The sequence below is a fragment of the Colobus angolensis genome, unplaced genomic scaffold (genome assembly GCF_000951035.1).
Source record: "Colobus angolensis palliatus isolate OR3802 unplaced genomic scaffold, Cang.pa_1.0 Scaffold100, whole genome shotgun sequence".
NCBI lineage: Eukaryota > Metazoa > Chordata > Mammalia > Primates > Cercopithecidae > Colobus > Colobus angolensis.
Window position 1 is genome coordinate 2066500 of NW_012110920.1, and position 24508 is coordinate 2091007.

Here is a 24508-nt window from a genome sequence, read left to right on the forward strand (position 1 = left end):
TACTCAGGAGGCTGAGGCAGGAGAATCGCTTGAACCCAGGAGGCAGAGGTTGCAGTGAGCCGAGATTGCACCACTGCACTCCAGCGTAGGCGACAGAGCAAGATTCCATGTCAAAAAAAAAAAGGGGGGGCGGCAAGATAGCACTGAATGACTACTGGGTAAATAACAAAATTAAGGCAGAAATAAATAAGTTCTTTGAAACCAGTGAGAACAAAGATACAATGTACCAGAATCTCTAGAACACAGCTAAAGCAGTCTTCAGAGGGAAATTTATAGCGCTAAATGCCCACACCAGAAAGTGGGGAAGATCTAAATTCAACACCCTAACATCACAATTGGAAAGAACTAGAGAAGCAGGAGCAAACAAATTCGGAAGCTAGCAGAAGACAAGAAATAACTAAGATCAGAGCAGAACTGAAGGAGATAGAGACATGAAAAACCCTTCAAAAAAATCAATGAATCGAGGAGCTCGTTTTTGAAAAGATAACCAAATAGACTGCTAGCCAGACTAATGAAGAATAAAGTGTAGAAGACCAAATAGACACAATAAAAAATGATAAAGGGGATATCACGACTGATCCCACAGAAGTACAAACTACCATCAGAGAATATTGTAAATACTTCTATGCAAATAAACTAGAAAATCTAGAAGAAATGGATAAATTCCTAGACTCATACACTCTCCCAAGACTATACCAGGAAGAGGTTGAATACCTGAGTAGGCCAATAACAAGTTTTGAAATTGAGGCAGTAATTAATAGCCTACCAACCAAAAAAAATCCAGTACCAGATAGATTCACAGCCAAATTCTACCAGAGGGACAAAGAGGAGCTGGTACCATTCCTTCTGAAGCTATTACAGTAGAAAAAGAGGGACTCCCCCCAACTCATTTTATGTGGCCAGCATCATCCTGATATCAAAACCTGGCAGAGACACAACAAGAAAAGAAAATTTCAGGGCAATATCTCTGACGAACATTGATGAGAAAATCCTCAATAAAATACTAGCAAACCGAATCCAGAAACACTGCAAAAGCCTATCTACCATGATCAAGTCGACTTCATACCTGGGATGCGAGGCTGTTTCAACATACACAAATCAGTAAACGTAATCTATCACTTAAACAGAACCAATGACAAAAGCCATGTGATTATCCCAATAGATGTGGAAAAGGCCTTTGATAAAATTCAACACCCCTTCATACTAAAAACTCTCAATAAACTGGGTATTGATGGAACATGTCTCAAAATAATAAGAGCTATTTATGACAAACCCACAGCCAATATCATACTGAGTGGGCGAAAGCTGGAAGCATTCCCCTTGAAAACCAGCACAAACAAGGATGCCCTCTCTCACCGCTCCGATTCAACATAGTATTGGAAGTTCTGGCCAGAGCAATCAGGCTAGAGAAAGAAATAAAGGGTACAAATGGAAGAGAGAAAGTCAAATTGTTTCTGTTTGCAGATGACATGATTGTATATTTAGAAACCCCATCATCTCACCTGAAATCTCCTTAAGCTGATAAGCAACTTTAGCAAAGTTTCAGGATACAAAATTAGTGTGCACCAATCACAAGCATTCCTGTACACCAATAACAGACAAACAGAGAGCCAAATCATGAGTGAACTCTCATTCGCTATTGCTACAAAGAGAATAAAATACCTAGGAATACAGCTTACAAGGTATGTGAAGCATTTCTTCAAGAACTACAAGCCACTGCTCAAGGAAATAAGAAAGGACAGAAACAAACGGAAAAACATTCCATGCTCATGGATGGGAAAGAATCAATATTGTGAAAATTTCCATACTGTCCAAAGTAATTTATAGATTCAGTTCTATCCCCATCAAGCTACCATTGACTTTCAAGTCACAGAATTAGAAAAAACTACTTTAAATTTCATATGGAACCAAAAAAGAGCCCATATAGACAAGACAGTCCTAAGCAAAAAGAACAAAGCTGGAGGCATCATGCTACCTGACTTCAAACTATACTACAAGGCTACAGTAACCAAAACAGCATGGTACTGGTACCAAAAAAGATATGTAGACCAATGGAACAGAGCAGAGGCCTCAGAAATAATCCCACACATCTACAACCATCTGATCTTTGACAAACCAGACAAAAACAAGCAATGGGGAAATGACTCCTTCTGTAATAAATGACTGCTTTTGTAGTGTTGGGAAAACTGACTAGCCATATGCAGAAAACAGATACTGGACCTCTTCCTATACCTTATGCAAAAATTAAGATGGATTAAAGACTTAAACATAAGACCTAAAACCATAAAAACCCTAGAAGAAAACCTAGGTGATAACATTCAGGACGTAGGGATGGGCAAAGACTTCATGACTAAAACACCAAAAGCAATGGCAACAAAAGCCAAAATTGACAAATGGGATCTAATTAAACTAAAGAGCTTCTGCATAGCAAAAGAAACTATCAGAGTGAACAGGCAACCTCCAGCATGTGACAAAATTTTTGCAAAGTTCTAATATCCAGAATCTACAAAGAACTTAAATTTATAAGAAAAAAACAACCACATCAAAAAGTGGGTGAAGGATATGAACAGACACTTCTCAAATGAAGACATTTATATGGCCAGCAAATGTGAAAAAAAGCTCATCATCACTGGTCATTAGATAAATGCAAATCAAAACCATAATGAGGCACTATGTCACACCAGTTAGAATGGTGATCATTAAAAACTCAGGAAACAGATACTGGAGAGGATGTGGAGAAATAGGAACTGTTTTAGACTGTTGGTGGGAATGTAAATTAGTTCAACCATTGTGGAAGACAATGTTTTCCTCAAGGATCTAGAACCAGAAATACCATTTGACCCAGCAATCCCATTACTGGGTATGTACCCAAAGGATTGTAAATCATTCTACTATAAAGACACATGCACACATCTAAGTGTTCACAATAGCAAAGACTTGGAAGTAACCCAAATGCCCATCAGTGATATACTGGATAAACAAAATGTGGCACATATACACCATGGAATACTATGCAGCCATAAAAAGGATGAATGGGACATGGGTGCAGCTGGAAACCGTCATTCTCAGCAAACTAACACAGGAGCAGAAAACCAAACACTGCATGTTCTCACTTATAAGTCGGAGTTGAACAGTGAGAACACATGGACACAGGGAGGGGAACATCACACACTGGGGTGTGATGTGGGTGGGGGCTAGGGGAGGGATAGCATTAGGAGAGATACCTAATGTAGATGATGGGTTGATAGGTTCAGCACACCACTGTGGCACATGTATACCTATGTAACAAACCTGCACGTTCTGCACATATATCCCAGAACTTAAACTATAATAATAAAAAAAAGTATGTCACGTTGTACAAGCAATCACCAGGACTCTTTCCATCTTGCAAACTGAAACTCTATACCCGTTAAGAAAACTCCCATTTCCTCCTCCTCCCAGCCCCTAGCAACCACCATTCTACTTTCTGTTTCTATAGATTTGACTACTCTAGATATTTCACACGTGAGTGGGAACATACAGTATTTGTCTTTCGTAACTGGGTTATTTCACTTAACATGATGTAGTTAAGGTTCTTCCATGTTGTGGTATGTGTTCGAATTTTCTTTCTTTTTAAGACTGAACAATTTTCCGTTGTATGTATAGACCACATTTTCCTTATCCATTCCTTCATCCATGTACGCCTGGGTTTTCTCCGCCTCTCAGCTGTTGTGTATGTAGTGCTGCTAAGAACATAGGCATGGGCTTCATTACTTAACAGTGGCTACCTTACGACCATCTAAAGCAGATTTCTTGCTCAATCTAAGTCACTTTATACAACTGAGAAAAATTACTGGGCCTTTGTTCAAGCTTTTTTCAATTTGCCTCTTACTGTCTGGGATCTAGAAGCAATTTTTTTTCCCTAACACTTCAAAACCTCAAATTTCTGAGATGTCCTTATTGCTTTCCTTTTCTCTTTGAAGATTGGTCAGTTTTTACCCGTGCTCATCGCGTGCCTGCAATGCTTTGCCAAAGAAGGAAGTTTTTCTTTTTCATGTCAGTCTGACGTGGATTGAGGGTGGTACACTGTGCTCCGACAATCATTCCAGGCCCAAGCTCCTTCTCTCATGTGGCTCTCTGACTCCAGGGCCTTATCCTCTTCTGTACTCCACTGGTAAAGAGAGAGAGAAAGATTGCACAGGAAGGCTTTTAGGGGCCAGACCTAAAAGTGGTTTATGTTCTTCTGTCTTTACTTCATTGTCCAGACTTGATATCATAGCCCTACTTAACTGTAATGGGAATAGGAAATACAATCTTGCTCTATTCCCAGGAGGAAAACAAGGTTTGGTGAACATATAGCGCCCGGTGCCACAGGCTGGAGATAAATTTGGAAGTACCAGCATATAGGTGGTGATCAAAGCCATAAGTAAAGATGAGGATCATCCCAGAAAGGGAGTAATGGGAGACCCTCGGAAAAACAAAGGTACTTTCTTGAGGATCTTTACTGGTAAAAATAACTTGTGTAACCTAACTTTAGAATGTGAGGTTACACAACCTATTAGTAGAACAGTTACTACTATGTTTTTAGGACGTTTAAATGTGTGGATTAAATAAATGTAAAAATAGCTTTTTCAGCAACTGGAATGTTTTTACTTCTTGAAGTTTAATACAAAAGAAATATGTATCAGCATCCTTTTATGACACAGACTGTGAATGTAAAATAATTCTGAATTTCTGAAATACTAAACTAAGTAAAGATTTATTTTTGTTTATCGTTTAAATTATGTACATTTATTAAGCATTTACTATGTACCAGGCAATGTGAGGATTATAACAATAAATCACAATCAAGGAAGACCAAATTTAGTAGTACAAAAACAGGCTGGTCACGGTGGCTCACACTTGTAATCCCAGCACTTTGGGAGAACAAGGCGGGAAGATTCTTGGGGCCAGGAGTTCAAGCCCAGCCTGGGCAACAGAGCAAGATTCCATCTCCACAAAAAATTTTCTGAAAATGAGCTGGGCGTGGTGATATACACCTGTCATCCCAGCTACTTGGGAGGTAGAGACGGGAGGATCACTTGAGCCCAGGAGTTTGAGGTTGTAGTGAGCTGTAATCGCTCCACTGCACTACAGCCTGGGAAACAGAGTGAGACCATGTCTCTTAGAGAAAATAAAATATAAAGTAAGGCAAATAAATTGATGTCCAAAATCCCAGGCAGAATCAGCAATCTGGAAGTCAAATTGCATTGATTTTGGAGCCCGGCAGATTTAGGTTTGAATCTCAGCTCTGCTACTCTCAGTGTAACCTTGGGGAAGTTAATATTTCTGAACTTCTAGTTTCCTTATTTCTAAGTTTGTGATAATAGCACCTACCCTTCAGGTTGCTATGATTAGGGATGATCTGTGTAAACCCAATGCAGTGCTTGCTTGATATTAAAAATGTAGTTATTAATATTGTGGAACAACGTAGCGTTCATATGGGATAGAAAGATGAGTTACCTTACACTCTATGAATTCATTCATTCAGTAGTTATTTAGTGAGCCACTACTACACACAGTGTACTTAGGATTAGACTGTATGTGTGGATTTGTCTTTGTTTTCTAAAGCCCCATTTAGTTTTTTAAAAAATGTTTGTATCACAGGTCTGTACCCATCAGGTTTATATACGGTCTTCCCCGCTTTCAAATGCCCAGAGACCACCCTGTCCCTCTTGGCACTGTCTTCATCCTCCTCCTTTGCTATAGGGATCTGCCTGACTTATCTCATAATCTCCTCTTCCTCTGCCCACTCCCGTATTTTCCTTGCTCCTATTTCTACTGACTTCACCTCAGACAGCCTTTTTTCTTTGCATACAAATTTTTGTTAGTCCCCCTGTCCAACTTTTTTTTTTTTTTTTTTTTGAGGTGGACTCTTGCTTTGTGAGTGCAGTGGCATAATCTCGGCTCACTGCAAACCTCCACCCCCTAGGCTCAAGTGATTCTCCCGACTCAGCCTCCCAAGCAGCTGGAACCACAGGTGTGCACCACCAGGCCGGCTATTTTTTTGTATTTTTAGTAGGGATGGAGTTTCACCATGTTGCCAGGATGATCTCAAACTCCTGAGCTCAGGCGATCCACAAGCGTGATTCTTAAGCTTAAGTTTTTCTAGAGGAAAAATTAATTCTCCCAGTTACCTCAGGCATAATTGGCCACCTTCTTTCTCTCTTTGTTCATTTTTCTTCTCATATATTGGAAAACTTTCCAATTATATCCCCTATAGATTTCCAGGTGTCCCCACCACCGAAGTTTCTCCCTGCTGATACTAATGCTGATACTGACACCAGCACTCCTTGCACACTTACGATCTGGCAGGTGCTCTGCGCCACCTCTTCTTTCCCCAGCAGTTCTGTTGTAAACTAATTGGAGGCAGGGATCAGATATATACCTTTTTGGATTCTCAGTACAGCTTTTTGCACAAAGGAAATGGCCTATAAATATTGGTTGGTCAGAGAGAGGAAGAATGACCAATTCATTTGACCCCGCATTAAAAATAATTTTATAAAAATTATGTCATATGCAATTGTATTTTGTTTCATTGCCAGTGTTGTGGACGTTTTTAAATAAGAAATGCAAATAGTCTCACTTCAGTGTGGGTTAAATGTGCTTTTGTGGGTTTCTTAGGAACCGCTTGTTACATTGTTCTATGGCAACTTATATTCCAAGTTCTAAATAACTGTCTTTACAAAAGCCGTTTTGACACAAATTATAAGATGTGGACCGTCCAGAATTTTTCCTTGTCACTTATTTTTTAAAAGGGAGTTTAGTTTTTGGTAAAAATGCCTTGTTTATCTTTCTCTTACTTATTTAATGAGTGTCTTCTTGTGCCACTTGCCACAAATAAAGATTCTCAAACATTTTCAGCCTCAGGGAATGAAGTAACTGCTAGCTAGAAATAGATCAGGGATTAACAAGTGTAACACATGTAGCTGATGTCATAGGGCTGTGACTTGGGAGGCAGACATCCCACAATAACTAAAAATGGGCATCAAGTGCAGAGCATACAAATTTACAGATTCCAATCTTTACATTTGTTATCGCCAGTGAATATGTCACATTATTTTGAGAACTAACCCATCATTAATTAGTTTAAAAACAATGTCTAAGTTATGTCACATCCATCCCTATCCTGCCATGCTCCATTTAGGACTACCTTGCCCCTCTGCTGGGCCATTATACTAGAGCCCTACCCTGCCTCCTGTCCACAGTCCTACCCTGTCCAACCCACCCACCACCCAGTCCTCATCAGACTTCCCTTCACAATGCTCCTCAAAACCTCAATGCCAAATCAATCCTTATATTTTCTGATTTCCTTTCTCTCCCTCTTTCTTTCTCTCTTTTTTGTTTCTTTCATGTTTAGAAAAATCAAAACAAAATGAGTGAATACACAGAAAGTTTTTGCTTCAACCAGTCACTATTCTCCAGAGTCATCCTCACTCTCTACCGTCACCCCTTCTGCAAATGCATGTCTTTCTCCACCTAAAAATGTCCAGATGTCTTGAAAGGCTCAGTTCAAAAGCTGCTTCACTGTGCTTCTCTGTTCATCCTTTCTCTCCACATAGATGAATACACATCATCCCTGTTTCCCCTGGGAACTTTATTCTTTTAGAATTTAACCATATTCTGCCTTGTATTACATTATAGCTAGTAGATTGCAAGGCCCTTAAGAAGAGTTTGATTTAATTTTGGATACTTGTTAGTACTTAGCAGAGGGGTCTGCTCATAGCAGGGGCATGAACAGTGTTTATTGAACAGTTAGCTTCTCTTTAAGGTAGAATAGTTTCAGTATACTTTGTTGGAAGTTGATGTTTGTCATATCTCCTGTCATTCAACATTTTCTTTCATAGGAGTTTGTAGATTTTCAAGGTGCAAGAGCAGCCCCATTTTATTAACAGCTGTAATCTTGCATTTTATCTGAACCTCACAGTCAGCGCATTGTACTGTCTCTCTTGGCAGCCTCGTGTGCAAGCTGAACACAAGGACCACCATCCTGGCAGCAACGAACCCCAAAGGCCAGTACGACCCCCAGGAGTCCGTGTCTGTGAACATTGCTCTCGGCAGCCCACTCTTAAGTCGATTTGACCTGATCCTGATTTTGCTTGATACCAAGAATGAAGACTGGGATCGTATCATTTCCTCCTTTATCTTGGAAAATAAAGGTATGTGAAGACAGACAAAGCATTCAAAGTAACAAAGAGAGATTAGCTGTAATTAAAAGAAATTCCCTTTCAAGAAAATTAAATAAATACCCGAAGTAGGCTGTGTAGTACCAGGCAATAGAGAAAAGCTTAGACAGAAAGCAGTGAAAGAAGCCACTTACAGGGCCTCAGAATACTGAGTTGAAGGAAAAGGGCCTTTCTCTACCTGCCACTAATGAGAATAAAGTTGTTTGTAAATATGTCCCTTATGATGAAAGGGGACAACCTTATGATACGGAATTACCACTTGCCTCTTGTACATAAAGAAAACCAGAATGAATTATGAAACAAATGTCTAAATGTAGGGTTCTCTTTAAATTAGATTTTCTGAGGCCGGGCGTGGTGGCTTACGCCCGTAATCCCAGCACTTTGGGAGGCTGAGACAGGTGGACCACCTGAGGTCAGGAGTTCAAGACCAGCCTAGCCAACATGGTGAGACCCTGTCTCTACTAAAATACAAAAATTAGCCGGGCATGGTGGTGCACACCTGTAATCCCAGCTACTGTGGAGGCTGAGGCAGGAGAATTGCTCGATCCCAGGAGGTAGAGGTTGCAGTGAACAGAGATCGCACCACTGCACTCCAGCCTGGGCGACAGAGCAAGACTTCATCTCAAAAAAAAAAAAAAATTAGGTTTACTCGAATATTATTGATTACTGAGCAGAACAGAATTATTCTGAATAATTTTTAATAAAGGTAGGAAGCTTACCTTTATTAAGCTTAGATCATAAGACTGTTTTTTTCTAAAATTGTATGCTATGCAGACAACAAGTCTAGATTTCAATAACCACAAAACATGAAGGTTATCTTTTGACAAATAAGTACCAGAACTTTATAAAAATCCTTAAAATGATATGTTTGCCTGTCCTAAGAACTTACTGACCCAACACCTGATATATACAGGTTACCCAAGCAAATCAGAGAAGCTCTGGAGCATGGAAAAGATGAAAACCTATTTCTGCCTCATAAGGAATCTGCAGCCCACACTGTCTGATGTGAGCAATCAAGTTCTTCTTCGGTACTACCAGATGCAAAGGCAGAGTGATTCCCGGAACGCTGCCCGGACCACCATTCGCCTGCTGGAAAGCTTGATACGATTAGCAGAAGGTCTATTTCATTCAACAACTGATGCTTGTATTGAATGCTGCCTGTGTGCAAGGCAAGGGGCTTGGCACCGTGGATTCAAAGATGAATGAGAATAACCCCCACTCTAAGGTGCTCATAGTCACTTAAAAATAAAGGCTTTGAGCCAGGAGATCTCTGCTCATCTGAGGACAGATGATGAGTATTGTCTGGAATGTGGTGTCATTAAGAAAGAGGAATCTTTGTGCTTCTCAGGACCTCCTAGAACTTAATGTACCATTCACTTAGAAAGCCTTACTTCTGATACTTTGTTTCTCAGCGGCAGCCCTGTTAGCATTTGTGGGACAGTTTCTTGTTTGGAATTGTTTCCCATGTAGCATCACTGGTTCTTGCTCAGTAATTGCCAGTTGCAGTCCATGCCCTGCCCCATTACATATATACATGTAGCTAACATGTATCTTAATTCTTCTAACATTGGCTTTTAAATTTTAGCTTTTGTTTAAATCTAAAAAAAGAATTCACATGAACTGAATAATAAAATAAAATAATACAAGCTTAATAAAAAGTACTGTAAAACAAATGGACTTTCTTTTTTCAAGGATTTATAGCTAATATTAGGGCAAGAAATACTCAGAATTTAGAATTGCTTCTTTGGTAGCTTTGAAAAGTTCATAGATCATAAAGAGGAGTGCCAGATATGAAAAATGAGTTTTAATTTTGTGTAGTTTTATAAAAGACTAGAAAGTGAGGACTAAAGTTGCTGAATATTAAATGTATGTTTTTATAGCCCCTTTCTTTGCTAGAGCCCAGAGTACTTTTTCATATAAATACACAGAATTGTGTGGGCTACACAGAAGGATTAGGCTCTTTATAGAAACAACCTTAAAGCTAGTTGAATGTTGACTTTTGTGCTTGTTCTAGTAAAATTATTTTGTTATTATAGCTCATTCATAAAATACAAATGGCGTGGAGGGAGAGATTAGAGAATTACATTTCTCACCTCAGATATTCCTAAGAAACAAATGTGCTTTATTTTCTTAGCTCATGCTCGCCTGATGTTCCGTGATACTGTGACTCTGGAAGATGCTATTACAGTGGTGTCAGTCATGGAGTCCTCAATGCAGGTAAGGATATTTTGTGTACCTAATTTTTATCCTAATTACAAACTTTCTTGTTTTGAAAAAAAGGACACTTTATTAACATATCAAAAGTTATTAAAATGATCATATTCTAGACCTAGTGATTCCTGGAAATAGATCCAAAGGTAACCATTTAAACGAAGAGGAAACAGTGTCCTGGAGACGTCTGCTGCATGGGTGGTGGTGCTTTTGCCCATTGATGTAAAGTAGTGGGCCCCGATCCTTTTTTTCCCCTCAACACACCCAAGGGATGTTCATAGCCCACCAGTGACAGTATAGCTTCCTAGAGCGATGATTACCACCAAGAACTGGGGGAGTGAACTATAGAAAGTTGAAAAAGTCCCCCAGGTGATTTTCATACCCAACATAGGGGTGTAAAGGGCGGTCTTTGCCCCCGGGGATTGCTGGTCCCTAGAGTGTACTTACCGCTCTGTGAGCTGGCCTGGTGACTCTCCTGGTATTTTCTCACCCCTTCAGGGAGGTGCGCTGCTGGGAGGTGTGAATGCCCTCCACACTTCCTTTCCTGAAAACCCTGGAGAGCAGTATCAGAGACAGTGTGAACTTATTCTGGAAAAGCTAGAGCTGCAGAGCCTCTTGAGTGACGAGCTTAGAAGACTTGAAAGGTAAGGAATGAAAACCCAGAAAGGCATATAATGGAAAATCCTTGTTTGGCATTTAGTGAAACAAAGGAAGTGTGCGTTAAGTGGAAAAATCTATCTATCAGGTGTTGGGTCAGTAAGTTCTTAGGACGGGCAGGTACTATCTGTAGGGGACTGTTTCAGTTATCTCCTGCTGTGTAATCAACTGCTCCAAAACTCAGTGACCGCAAACACCACCCCCACCACCTTTTAGTGTTCACTTTTCTGGGTGTCAGACATTCAGGCAGGCTTGATGGGGATAGCTTGTCTTTGCTCCACATTGTGTTGGCTGAGATAACAACTCAGCAATGACAGAAACAACATTTCAAAACTTACCTTTCTAATGACTCATGAAAATGTGAATAATAGACAAGGAGGACACATGGGAAGAAATGCATCACACGCCTTCGTGTGAATGTGGACTTGACCAAAAAAATTTTGCCCAAACTTTATACTCCCGAACTATGTAGACTTCCAAAAACCTAGGCTTTGAGTGTGAGCCTGAGAAATAGGAGTGAGGAATGGCAAGTTTATCCATTTTTTGGTGTCTTCATGATCAGTGTGAATGGCTTAATAATTGACCTGCAGCTCTTACTGGTGTTGGTCTCAAAGCCGGGGTCTGGTGAATGAAGTAAATGAGAAAGTGAAACAGCTACCAAGAATTTGGGGACCACATTGAGATTGTTGACTACATTAAAAAAAAAAAAAAAAAAAACCTTGAGAATTTTTCCTTCTCACAGCAGCCTTCTGTTTCTAATTTTTGAAACTTCAGCACAGCCTTCCTGGGGACATGTGGGGATGGGCATTATCCTGCTAATAGCCAGGTGCCAGACTGCAGTAAACTTGCACTTTGTATAAAATTCACCCCTCTTTCTTTTGGTCTCCTGACTCATTTTATGATCCAGAGCATGGTGCCTAGACCAAAGTTATTCCTTTGGGTTGTTTATGGTTTGATGTAGCTGATTCTTTTCAAGCCACTCCTGGGCTTGGCTTTGCTTTTGGAGAGGCTGCTCATTTTAATGGATCTAAGCTACCAGAAACTGACGTGTGCTGCATTCAGAAAAGGAGAAAAAGTGAGGCTCAGAATCGTTGTTATGTGTTAGAAAGATGGCAATTAGACTTCCCAAATTTAAAATGGCCCTCCTGGAGGAAAGAAAGGAAAGAAGAAAGAGTATTTGACAATCTAAAAGATAGGATTCTGCCTTAAAATGTCATTTTCTACTGGTATTTATTAATAATGTAGAGGCATGTTCTGATGTTGATCCTCCTGAAAGCAACAGAACCAGGTACTGTGCAAACGAAAGTGAATTACCTCCAAGACACAATCTAATGCCAGTCTTATCAAAAAACCCAACCAGCATATGGGTTTTTACTGTTTTGGAAAGAGTTCTCTGTTCCTTAAGGAGATAATTATAATGAAACCATTTATAGTTTTATCATGCTTTACTTCCAGAAAATGCTTTATACTTTATACTGGTGACAGTCTGACTCGGCCATTCTATCCACCTCAAAACAGAATGCAGGTGGGGCACGGTGGCTCAGACCTGTAATCCCAGCACTTTTGAAGGCCAAGGTGGGCAGATCACTTGAGTTCAGGAGTTCAAGACCAGCCTGGCCAACATGGTGAAACGCTATCTCTACTACAAATGCAAAAATTAGCTGGGCATGTTGGCGGGCATCTCTGATTCCAGCTACTCAGGAAGCTGAGGCAGGAGAATTGCTTGAACCTGGGAGGCGGAGGATGCAGTGAGCTGAGATTGAGTGAAACTCCATCTCAAAAAAAAAAAAGGAGAGCGAGACTGAAATAACAGGGCTAACTTAGTCTACCCTAACTTATTCTCATCTTTTAGGAGATTTTTATAGAATTTTAACAATTATCAGTATCCCTGCCCTCAATTTGATGCTGAAAAGTATGCTAGGTAGTAGTAATTTTGAAAGCTATTTGCTTTTTTGTTTGGTTGTAACTCAAATTAGTAAAAACGAACATGGGTTTGCTTACTGATACTTGCAAATCTACTATGAATGAATGTAACCCAATATGTTTACAATAATTGTGGGGGCCTTTTTCTGACTGTGAAGGTAATGCATGTTTTTTATAAGTGGCAGTGAAATTAGAAAACAAAAAATCACATGTAATCTTATTTCCCAGAGATATGTACAATTAACATTTTAATGTATTTAAATATATTTAAATATAAGGTATTTCCTTATATTTTCTATGATTATACATGAATTTTAGAATAACTTACTCATCTGCTTTCTGGTATAATATCTTTCCAAAGTGAGCACATAGAAGAGGGATCATATTGTACTTTATAAGAAAAAGGCATTTCTAGGTTGTCAGGAAGGGCTTGTAAAGGACCTACTTGTAGGGAACTACAGTCCTTATTAGGAAGTCATCCTCCCTCATGACCAAATGGAAATTTGAAATGAAAATATGAGATCTGGCAAGATGGCCGAATAAGAACAGCTGCAGTCTGCAGCTCCCAGCGAGATCAGTGCAGAAGGTGGGTGATTTCTGCATTTCCAGCTGAGGTACCCAGTTCATCGCATTGGGACTACTGGTTAGGCAGGGGGTGCAGCCCACAGAGGGTGAGCAGAAACAGGGTGGGGCGTCATCTCACTCTGGACATACAAGGAGCCAGGAGACTTCCCTCCCCCAGCCAAGGGAAGCAGTGAGGTACTATGCTACCCAGCCTGGATACTATGCTTTTTCCATGGTTTTTGCAATCCACAGATCAGGAGATTCCCTCACAAGCCTACACCACCGGGGCTGGGTTTCAAGCACAAAACTGGGCAGCAGTTTGGGCAGACACTGAGCTAGCTTCAGGAGTTTTTTTTGTACCCTAGTGGCACCTGGAACCCCAGCAAGACAGAAGCATTCACTCCCCTAGAAAAGGGGCTGATGCCAGGGAGCTGAGTGGGCTCACTCAGGGTGTTCCACTCCCATGGAGCCCAGCAAGCTAAGAACCACTGGCTTGAAATTCTTGCTGCCAGCACAGCATTCTGAAGTTGACCTGGGATGATCGAGCTTGTAGGGGGAGGAGTGTCCCCCATTACTGAGGCTTGAGTAGGTGGTTTTCCTCTGACAGTGCCAAGGGGGCCAGGAGGTTTGGACTGGGTGTAATCTACCACAGCGCGACAAAGTGGCTGTGGCCAGATTGCTTCTCTAGATTCCTCTTCACTGGGCAGGGCATCTCTGAAAGAAAGGAGCCCCAGGCAGGGGCTTACAGATAAAACTCCCATCTCCTCGGGACAGAGCACCTGGGGAACGGGGCAACTGTGGGTGCTGCTTCAGCAGACTTAAACTTACCTGCCTGCCAGCTCTGAAGAGAGCAGCTGATCCCAACTAGGAGTATTCTCCCAGCACACTCTGCTAAGGGACAGACTGCCTTCTCAAGTTGGTCCCTGACCCCCATACCTCCTGACTGGGAAAGACCTCCCAACAGGGGCCAACAGACACCTCATATAGGAGAGCGCTGGCTGGCATCAGGCTGGTGCCCCTCTGGGACGAAACTTCCAGAGGAAGGAGCAGGCAGCAATCTTTGCTGTTCTGCATCCTGCACTGGTGATACCCAGGCAAACAGGATTTGGAGTGGACCTCTAGCAAACTGTAGCAGACCTGCTGAAGAGGGGCCTGAGTGTTAGAAGAAAAACTAACAAACAGAAAGCAAAAATATCAACATCAACAAAAAGGACCCCCACACAAAAACCCCATCCAAAGGTCATCAGCTCAAAGATCAAAGGTAGATAAATCCACAAAGATGAGGAAAAACCTGTGCAAAAATGCTGAAAATTCCAAAAACCAGAATGCCTCTTCTCCAAATGATTGCAACTCCTCTCCAGCAAGGGCACAAAACTGGACAGAGAATGAGATTGACAAATTGACGGAAGTAAGCTTCAGAAGGTGGGTAATAACAAACTCCTGCAAGCTGAAGGAGCATGTTCTAACCCAATGCAAGGATGCTAAGAACCTTGATAAAAAATTACAGGAACTGCTAACTAGAATAACCAGTTCAGAGAGAAGCATAAATGACGCGATGAAGCTGAAAAACACAGCACAAGAACTTCATGAAGCATACACGTGTATCAGTACTTGAATCAATCAAGCAGGAGAAAAGATATCAGAGATTGGAGATCAACTTACAATACAGCATGAAGACAAGATTAGGAAAAGAAAATACAATAAGGCATGAAGACAAAGATTAGGAAAAGAAAAAAGAATGAAAAGGAACAAATAAAGCCTCCAAGAAATACGGGACTGTGTGAAAAGATCATACCTACGATTGATGGGTATACATGAAAGTGATGGGGAGAATGGAACCAAGTTGGAAAACACATTTCAGGATATTTTCCAGTAGAACTTCCCCAACTTAGCAAGACAAGCCAACATTCAAATTCAGGAAATACAGAGAACACCACTAAGATACTCTTCAAGAAGGGCAACTCCAAGACATATACTCCTCTGATTCACCAAGGTTGAAATGAAGGAAAAAATGTTAAGGGCAGCCAGAGAGAAAGGTCAGGTTACCTACAAAGGGAAGCCCATCAGACTAACAGCAGATCTCTCTGCAGAAGCCCTATAAGCCAGAAGAGAGTGGGGGCCAATATTCAACATTCTTAAAAGAATTTTCAACCCAGAATTTCACATCCAGCCAAATTAAGCTTCATAAGTGAAGGAGAAATAAAATCCTTTACAGACAAGCAAATGCTGAAATATTTTGTAACCACCAGACCTGTTTTACAAGAGCTCCTGAAGGAAGCACTAAAAATGGAAAGGAAAAACCAATACCAGCCACTGCAAAAACATACCAAATTGTAAAGACCATCAGTGCTATGAAGAAACTACATCAACTAATGTGCAAATTGACCAGCTAGTGTCATGATAACAGGATCAAATTCACACATAACAATATTAACCTTAAACATGAATGGGCTAAATGCCCCAAATTAAAAGACACAGAGTGGCAAATTGGATAAAGAGTTAAGACCCATCAGTGTGCTGTATTCAGGAGACCCATCTTACATGCAAAGACACACATAGGCTCAAAATAAAGGGATGGAGAAATATTTACCAAGCAAATGGAAAGCAACAAAAAGCAGGGGTTGCAATCCTAGTCTCTGATAAAACAGACTTTAAACCAACAAAGATCAAAAAAGACAAAGAAGGGCACTACATAATGACAAAGGGATCAATGCAACAAGAAGAGTTAACCATCCTAAATATATATGCACCCAATACAGAAGCACCCTGATTCATAAAACAAGTTCTTAGAGACCTACAAAGAAACTTAGACTCCCACACGATCATAGTGGGAGACTTTAACACCCCACTGTCAATATTATACAGATCAATGAGGCAGAAAATTAACAGGGATATTCAGGACTTGAACTCAGCTCTGGACCAAGTGGACCTAATAGACATCTACAGAACTCTCCACCCCAAATCAACAGAATGTACATTCTTCTCAGCACCACATAGGACTTATTCTAAAATCAACCACATAATTGGAAGTAAAACACTCCTCAGGAAATGCAAGAGAATGGAAATCATCACAAACACTCTCTCAGACCACAGTGCAATAAAATTAGAACTCAGGATTAAGAAACTCACTCAAAACTGCACAACTACATGGAAATTGAACAGCCTGCTCCTGAATGACTGCTGGGTAAATAACGAAATTAAGGCAGAAATAAATAAGTTATTTGAAACCAATGAAAACAAAGACACAACTTACCAGAATCTCTGGGACACAGCTGAAGCAGTCTTCAGAGGGAAATTTATAGCACTAAAATGCCTGCAGGAGAAAGCGGGAAAGATCTAAAATCGACACCCTAACATCACAATTGAAAGAACTAGAGAAGCGAGAGCAAACAAATTCAAAAGCTGGCAGAAGACAAGAAATAACTAAGATCAGAGCAGAACTGAAGGAGATAGAGACACGAAAAACCCTTTAAAAAATCAGTGAATCCAGGAGCTGGTGTTTTGAAAAGATTCACAAAATATATAGACTGCTAGCCAGACTAACAAAGAAGAAGAGAGAGAAGAATCAAATAGACACAATAAAAAATGATAAAGAGGATATCAGCACTGATCCCACAGAAATACAAACTACCATCAGAGAATGCTATAAACAATTCTATGCAAATAAGCTAGAAAATCTAGAAGAAATGGATAAATTTCTGGACACATACACCCTCCCAAGACTAAACCAGGAAGAAGTTGAATCCCTGAATAGACCAATAACAAGTTCTGAAAGTGAGGCAGTAATTAATAGTCTACCAACCAAAAAAAGCCCAGTACCAGATGGATTCACAGCCAGATTCTACCAGAGGTACAAAGAGAAGCTGGTACCATTCCTTCTGAAACTATTATAAACAATAGAAAAAGAGGGACTCCCTGCTAACTCATTTTATGAGGCCAGCATCATCCTGATTCCAAAACCTGGCAGAGACACAATAAAAAAAGAAAATTTCAGGCCAATATCCCTGATGAACATTGATGTGAAAATCCTCAATAAAATACTGGCAAACTGAATCCAGAAGCACATCAAAAAGCTTATCCACCATGTTCAAGTCGACTTCATCCCTGGGATGCAAGGCTGGTTCAACATACACAAATCAATAAACATAATCCATCACATAAACAGAACCAATGACAAAAACCCATGATTATCTCAATAGATGCAGAAAAGGCCTTCAATAAAATTCAACACCCCTTCATGCTAAAAACTCTCAATAAACTAGGTATTGATGGAAAGTATCTCAAAATAATAAGAGCTATTTATGACAAACCCACAGCCAATATCATACTGAATGGGCAAAAGCTGGAAGCATTCCCCTTGAAAACTGGCTCAAGACAGGGATGCCCTCTCTCACCACTCCTATTCAACATAGTATTGGAAGTTCTGGCCAGAGCAATCAGGCAAGAGAAATAAATAAAGGGTATTCATATAGGAAGAAAGGAAGATAAATTGTCTCTGTTTGCAGATGACATGATTGTATATTTAGAAAACCCCATCATCTCACCCAAAAACTCCTTAAGCTGATAAACAACTTCAGCAAAGTTTCAGGATACAAAATCAATGTGCACCAATCACAGGTATTTCTATACACCAAAAATAGACAAACAGAGAGCCAAATCATCAGTGAGCTCCCATTCACAATTGCTGCGAAGAAAATAAAATACTTAGCAATACAACTTACATGGGACATGAAGACCTCTTCAAGGAGAACTACAAACCACTGCTCAAGGAAATAAGAGAGGACAGAAACAAATGGAAAAACATTCCATGCTCATGCTCATGGATAGGGAGGATCAATATCATGAAAATAGCTATACTGCTTAAAGTGATTTATAGATGCAGTGCTATTCCCATCAAGCTACCATTGACTTTCTTCACAGAACTAGGGAAAACTACTTTAAATTTCATATGGAACCAAGAGCCCGTATAGCCACGACAATCCTAAGCAAAAAGAACAAAGCTGGAGGCATCATGGTACCTGACTTCAAACTATACTACAGGCTGCAGTAACCAAAACAGCATGGTACTGATACCAAAAGAGATACATAGACCAGTGAAACAGAACAGAGGCCTCAGAAATAACATCACACGTCTGCAACCATCTGCTCTTTGACAAACCTCACAAAAACAAGCAACGGGGAAAGGATTCCCTATTTAATAAATGGTGCTGGGAAAACTGGTTAGCCATATGCAGAAAACAGAAACTGGACTCCCTCCTTATACCTTATACAAAAATTAACTCCAGATGGATTAAGATTTAAATTTTAAACCTGAAACCATAAAAACCCTAGAAGAAAACCTAGGCAATACCATTCAGGACATAGGCATGGGCAAAAACTTCACGACTAAAACACCAAAAGCAATGGCAACAAAAGCTAAAATTGACAAATGGGATCTAATTAAACTAAAGAGCTTCTACTCAGCCAAATAAACTACCATCAGAGTGAACAGGCAACTTACAGAATGGGAGAATATTTTTACAATTTGTCCATCTGACAAAGAGCTAATATCCAGAATCTAAACAAATCTACAAGAAAAAAAACCTATCAAAAACTGCGTGAAGGATATGAACAGACACTTCTCAAAAGAAGACATTCACGTAGCCAATAAAGATATGAAAAGAAGCTCATCACCACTGGTCATTAGAGAAATGCAAATCCAAACCACAATGAGATAACCATCTCGTGCCAGTTAGAATGGTGATCATTAAAAAGTCAGGAAACAACAGATGGTGGCTAGGCTGTAGAGAAATAGGAATGCTTCTACATTGTTGGTGGGAGTGTAAATTAGTTCAACCTTTGTGGAAGACAGTGTGGCAATTGCTCAAGGATCCAGAACTAGAAATACCATTTGACCCGGCCATCCCATTACTGGGTATATACCCAAAGGATTATAAGTTATTCTACTATAAAGACACATGCACATATATGTTTATTGCAGCTCTATTTACAATAGTAAAGACTTGGAACCACCCCAAGTGCCCATCAATGATAGACTGGATAAAGAAAATACACCATCCCATACTATGCAGCCATAAAAAAGAATGAGTTCATGTCCTTTGCAGGGACATGGGTGAAGCTGGAAACCATCATTCTCAGCAAACTAACACAGGAACAGAAAACCAAACACCTCATGTTCTCACTTATAAGTGGTAGTTAACAATGAGAACACATGGACACAGGGAGGGGAACATCACACACTGGGGCCTGTTGGGGGATGGGGTGCAAGGGGAGGGAGAGCATTAGGACAAATACCTAATGCATGTGGGGCTTAAAACCTAAATGATGGGTTCAGCAAACCACCATGGCACGTGTACACCTATGTAACAAACCTGCACATTCTGCACATGTATCCCAGAACTTAAAGTAAAATAAAAACAAAACGAAAGTTGTCCTTCTGGCAATATTTCAGTTTCTAATATGCCCAAGATATTTAAAATGATTATCACCGAACATATCCTTCATTCATAAGAAGGTAAATAGGTTTTAATTCTGTATCAAATTGAGAAAAGAGTAACTGCCCAGTACATATGTTTAAACATGCCTGGGCTTTGCAGGAAAGATTGTCACAGTTGCCTGGGGTGGTCTGCCATGAATATGAGTGTGGGAGGGGCAGTGGGAGCACCAGTACAGAAGTATCATAGACTCTTGGCTCCTGAGGAAGGTGACGGCTCAGATGCACTCAGTACCTCAACTAGGTAAAGAGATGTGAGACATAATAATCCTCAGTCTTTCATTTTGGTTCCTTGATCTGCAAACTGACTACCAAGCAAGTTAACCAACAACCTACTTGGTCGGCAATCAGCTACTGTGCGGTAGCAACAGGTGTGTCTTGTATTCGACCATTTAACGTGAGAGACAAAGCTGAGGATTTTACACTGATCTTCAGACAATCTTCAGTGAACGAACTGGACTTCTGGAGAGATCTCAAAATGTAGGCAAACCTCCCATTTCATTTTCTTTATTTTACTACAATTTTAGGTTAAATTAGTGTTTATCTGAGTATGTAAATTGTATATTGATTTAAAAAAGGATTATTTCATTCTGCTGCTCTAGGAGGTTGTATTTGATATTAACTTGGAATTATGTGGAACTTAAATCTTTAAGATGGTATCTCAGAGACTGAAGAAATGAATAGATTAGCAAAATTCTCTTCCCTTCAAGACATGTTTTATTTGTTTGTCTCTGCTACAGATTACAGAATCAGAATGTGCACCAATCCCAACCACCGATATTGGAGGTGGAGACGACTGCAGGATCCTTGAGAAATGGTCCAGGGGAAGAATCAAACTTCAGAACTTCATCACAGCAGGAAATGAACTGTAGCATGCATATTTCCTCTCCTGGAGGCAGCCCCGAGGGAAGCCCAGTTCCACATCCCCCAGCGTATCTGGAGCCTAATAGATCAACAAGTAGGAAACATTCAGCTGAGCACAAAAATAGCAGAGATGACAGTTTAGATTGGTTTGATTTCATGGCAGCTCATCAGAGTGAACCTAAAAACACTGTTCTTGTGTCTCCTCATCCCAAAACATCTGGAGAAAATATGGCTTCGAAGATCTCTAACAGCACATCTCAGGGTAAGGAGAAGAGTGAGCCAGGCCAAAGGAGCATAGTGGATGTTGAGTTGCTTCCATCACCAGGAGAGACAGGTGCTCCATGGAGGCCAGAAAATGTGGAGGGTAACAAGAAAAAAAGGCTGGCACTAGATTCTGAAGCAGTCTCTGCTGATAAACCAGACTCAGTACTGACTCATCATGTCCCTAGGAACCTGCAGAAGCTGTGCAAGGAGAGGGCCCAGAAGTTGTGCAGAAATAGTACCAGGGTGCCTGCACAGTGCACAGTCCCTTCCCATCCTCAGTCCGCTCCTGTACATAGGCCAGACAGAATGCTGGACTCACCCAAAAGAAAGAGACCAAAATCCCTTGCGCAAGTGGAAGAGCCTGCAATTGAAAATGTTAAGCCTCCAGGTTCCCCTGTGGCCACACTGGCAAAATTTACTTTCAAACAGAAGTCAAAACTGATCCACTCCTTTGAAGATCACGGCCATGTGTCACCTGGTGCAACTAAAATAGCAGTTCATAGTCCTAAAATTTCCCAGCATAGAACAAGAGACACAGCCCTGCCAGTGAAGCGTCCAGATAAGTTGACATCTACCCCAGGATACCGTATCTCTGATCAGCTGCAGGGTGAGACAAAGGAGGTGTCGCAGCAGCCACCAGAGAAACACGGACAAAGAGAGAAGGTGATGTGTGCCCCTGAGAAGAGGATCACTCAGCCTGAATTAGAGCCTGGGAACGAGACTGGGTGTGCTCATCTTACTTGTGAGAGAGACGAAAAGGAAGAGGTTTCAGGCAGTAATAAAAGCGGCAAGGTTCATGCCTGCACATTAGCCAAATTGGCAAACTTCTGCTTTACTCCCCCATTGGAATCCAAATCCAAATCCCCTCCTCCTGAAAGGAAGAACCGAGGTGATAGAGGCCCAAGCTCCCCTCCTACAACCACAGCGCCCGTGAGTGTCAGTAAAAGGAAATCTTTTCAGCTCCGTAGGTCCACTGAGAAACTGATTGTTTCCAAAGAATCCCTCTTCACTTTACCAGAACTAGGTGATGAAGCATTCGATTGTGACTGGGATGAAGAGATGAGAAAAAAGTCATAATTGGAAAAAGCTTTGTGGTCAAATCTCACCTTCTCCAAATCCACGGAGGACCTTCAGGATATCAGTATGGTATTTATAAATATACAGAGCGATTGGCCATGTTGAGGATCACTCTGAATACCAGCTTCCCCATAAGGCTTTCTAATTTCAGGTTAATCTTCATGACTTAAAAAGTTGTATAATCAGTTGAGGCCAGTGTGATACCAGCAGCTGAGCTGAATTAATTATGTTGTGGTTAATTTTACAAATGGAGTACTTGTATTCCTGAAGCTGTTTCTGTTTTTTGTTTGTTGTTTTGTTTTTAAGGGGGAGAGGGTCTTCCCTTGATTAATTTTTTCTTTCATTCACTCAGGAACAAATACCAAGAAGATATCACTCATAAATCTAACAAGGCAGATGAACTCTTTTTTTACTTTTTTTTTTTTTTTTGTATTTTCACCTGGGATGGGCTAAGTACAGTGAATATAATAATCAGTTGGATGATTTGCCAAAATCAGACTATTTTTCTAGTATTATTTTTGTGTTGATTTGTGTGGATCAGGTTAAATGTGACTAATGCTTTTCTTTCTTTGAGAGGCATCCTTACAATTCCATGATGATCTTAAAGATCTAACGGCTGGTCAAACAGTGCCTCTCTGAAGTGCTGACCTTCTGAGTTGTCCTTTCTTTCTTGAACCGACATTTTGTGCTTCAGATTCTTTTTACTCTTCAGGACCTACCTTCAGCCAAGTAAAATACTGTGATTAGAAGAAGAGAGAGTATGGGCCAGGCACAGTGACTCACTCCTGTAGGCCCAGCTACTCGGGAGGCTGAGGCAGGAGGATCGCTTAAGCCCAGGAGTTCAGGGTTACAGTGAGCTGTGGTCATGCCACTGTATTCCAGCCTGGGTGACAGAGCGAGATCCTGTCTCTAAAAATAAATGAAGAAGAGAGAGTATGTGGTAGTCTCAATCAAACATCATGTCTCATCTACCGAGCTGGTTAATATGGAAATGTGATTCCTACTAAGTTGTGATTCACTTGTCTTTAAAACCAAGGAAATTATGTACTGTTTTTGGTAAGAGCAGATAACCTCCAGCTTTGTCTTTCTATGTGCTTTTAAAATCACTTACTCCTTTGGATTCTAATAAGGGTTATTAGGATTCTATAATTACGGACTTTCTCTTCTGAAGTGTGAATTTGTAACCTGATTGTTTAATTGTCAAAGGGACTTTTGGACATAGAATACTCAAAACTATATGTATTTTGTTTAATTTTCACTTCATTAAATTCATGCAAAGAAAACAAATTTAGAAAATCCAATTTTTCTTAAGCATTTAAACATTCTAAAATTCACTAATAAAATTTTCCGAAAAATGTTAAACTGTAAGTACAAGTTTAGTGTGACTGAGTCTTGAAATGATTGGCCGTAATGAGTATCATTCTCTGAAGTTTGAAACACCTTAAACAGCTGATAAAAGACATGCATAAACAACGATTATAAAATGTATTATTTCTGCACCTGTTTAATAACTTTCCAGTATACTATGATTCTTATTCCTAATCTTTCAGCTTTATTGCTTTCCTGGGTTTCAGTGTTCTTACTAGAACTAAAGGAAAAGGAATGGAAATGGGTTTTTGACCAGTTGAATCTTGATCTGGGCGTGGTCTGATTATTTAGATAAGGGTGACTCAAACCTAAGCCACAGTGTGGAGCTGACTTTTAATAGTAAATTTTTAAGTCCGTTTCTTAGTAATTTTTGTCTGAAACTTGGTATCTTTTGCAGTATTTATGTATTAGGTTTTGCATGGCTGACAGTACCTAACGTATTGGCATGTCATTAGGGTATTTTGATCTGTTATGTTATTTAAAATGTTTGTATTATTTATTGGGAATTTTGGTTTTAGAGGTTTCAGTTTTAGTGATGAGAGATTTAATTTTCATAGTTACCTTGTCTCTTCAGGACACCGAGTAATTCATATTTTAAATTACATGCTGAATTGTCTGTCTTCCTTGGTCATTGAGTGTGACTGCCGATGCCACCTTCTACCTGGCTAGAATTTGTGCCCACCATGCATCCTATTATTTTGTGCTAATCAGTTAATCCACTTTCCATTTTAGTACCGTCTGTCAAGATTTGGCCAAATCACCAGTTCCATATGTTTATTCTTTGGTACTTACCCAGAAATAACTATATACCTAAATATTTTAAACAGACATAATTATTGGAAGAAATAAAATACCCAGTACATATTGAATATCCCTTATCTGA

General features: G+C 40.1%; 1 protein-coding gene across 1 annotated transcript in view; it reads left to right on the forward strand.

The window, feature by feature from the left end:
- Positions 1-23623, forward strand: part of MCM9 (minichromosome maintenance complex component 9) — a 125074-nt gene extending 101451 nt beyond the window's left edge. Inside the window, exons 9-13 of the mRNA XM_011937308.1 lie at positions 7975-8177; positions 9118-9321; positions 10339-10421; positions 10914-11059; positions 20793-23623. Of these exons, the coding sequence (XP_011792698.1) occupies positions 7975-8177; positions 9118-9321; positions 10339-10421; positions 10914-11059; positions 20793-22257 (2101 nt within the window). The 3' untranslated portion in view covers positions 22258-23623. The remainder of the gene's footprint in view (positions 1-7974; positions 8178-9117; positions 9322-10338; positions 10422-10913; positions 11060-20792) is intronic.
- Positions 23624-24508: the final 885 nt, after the last annotated feature.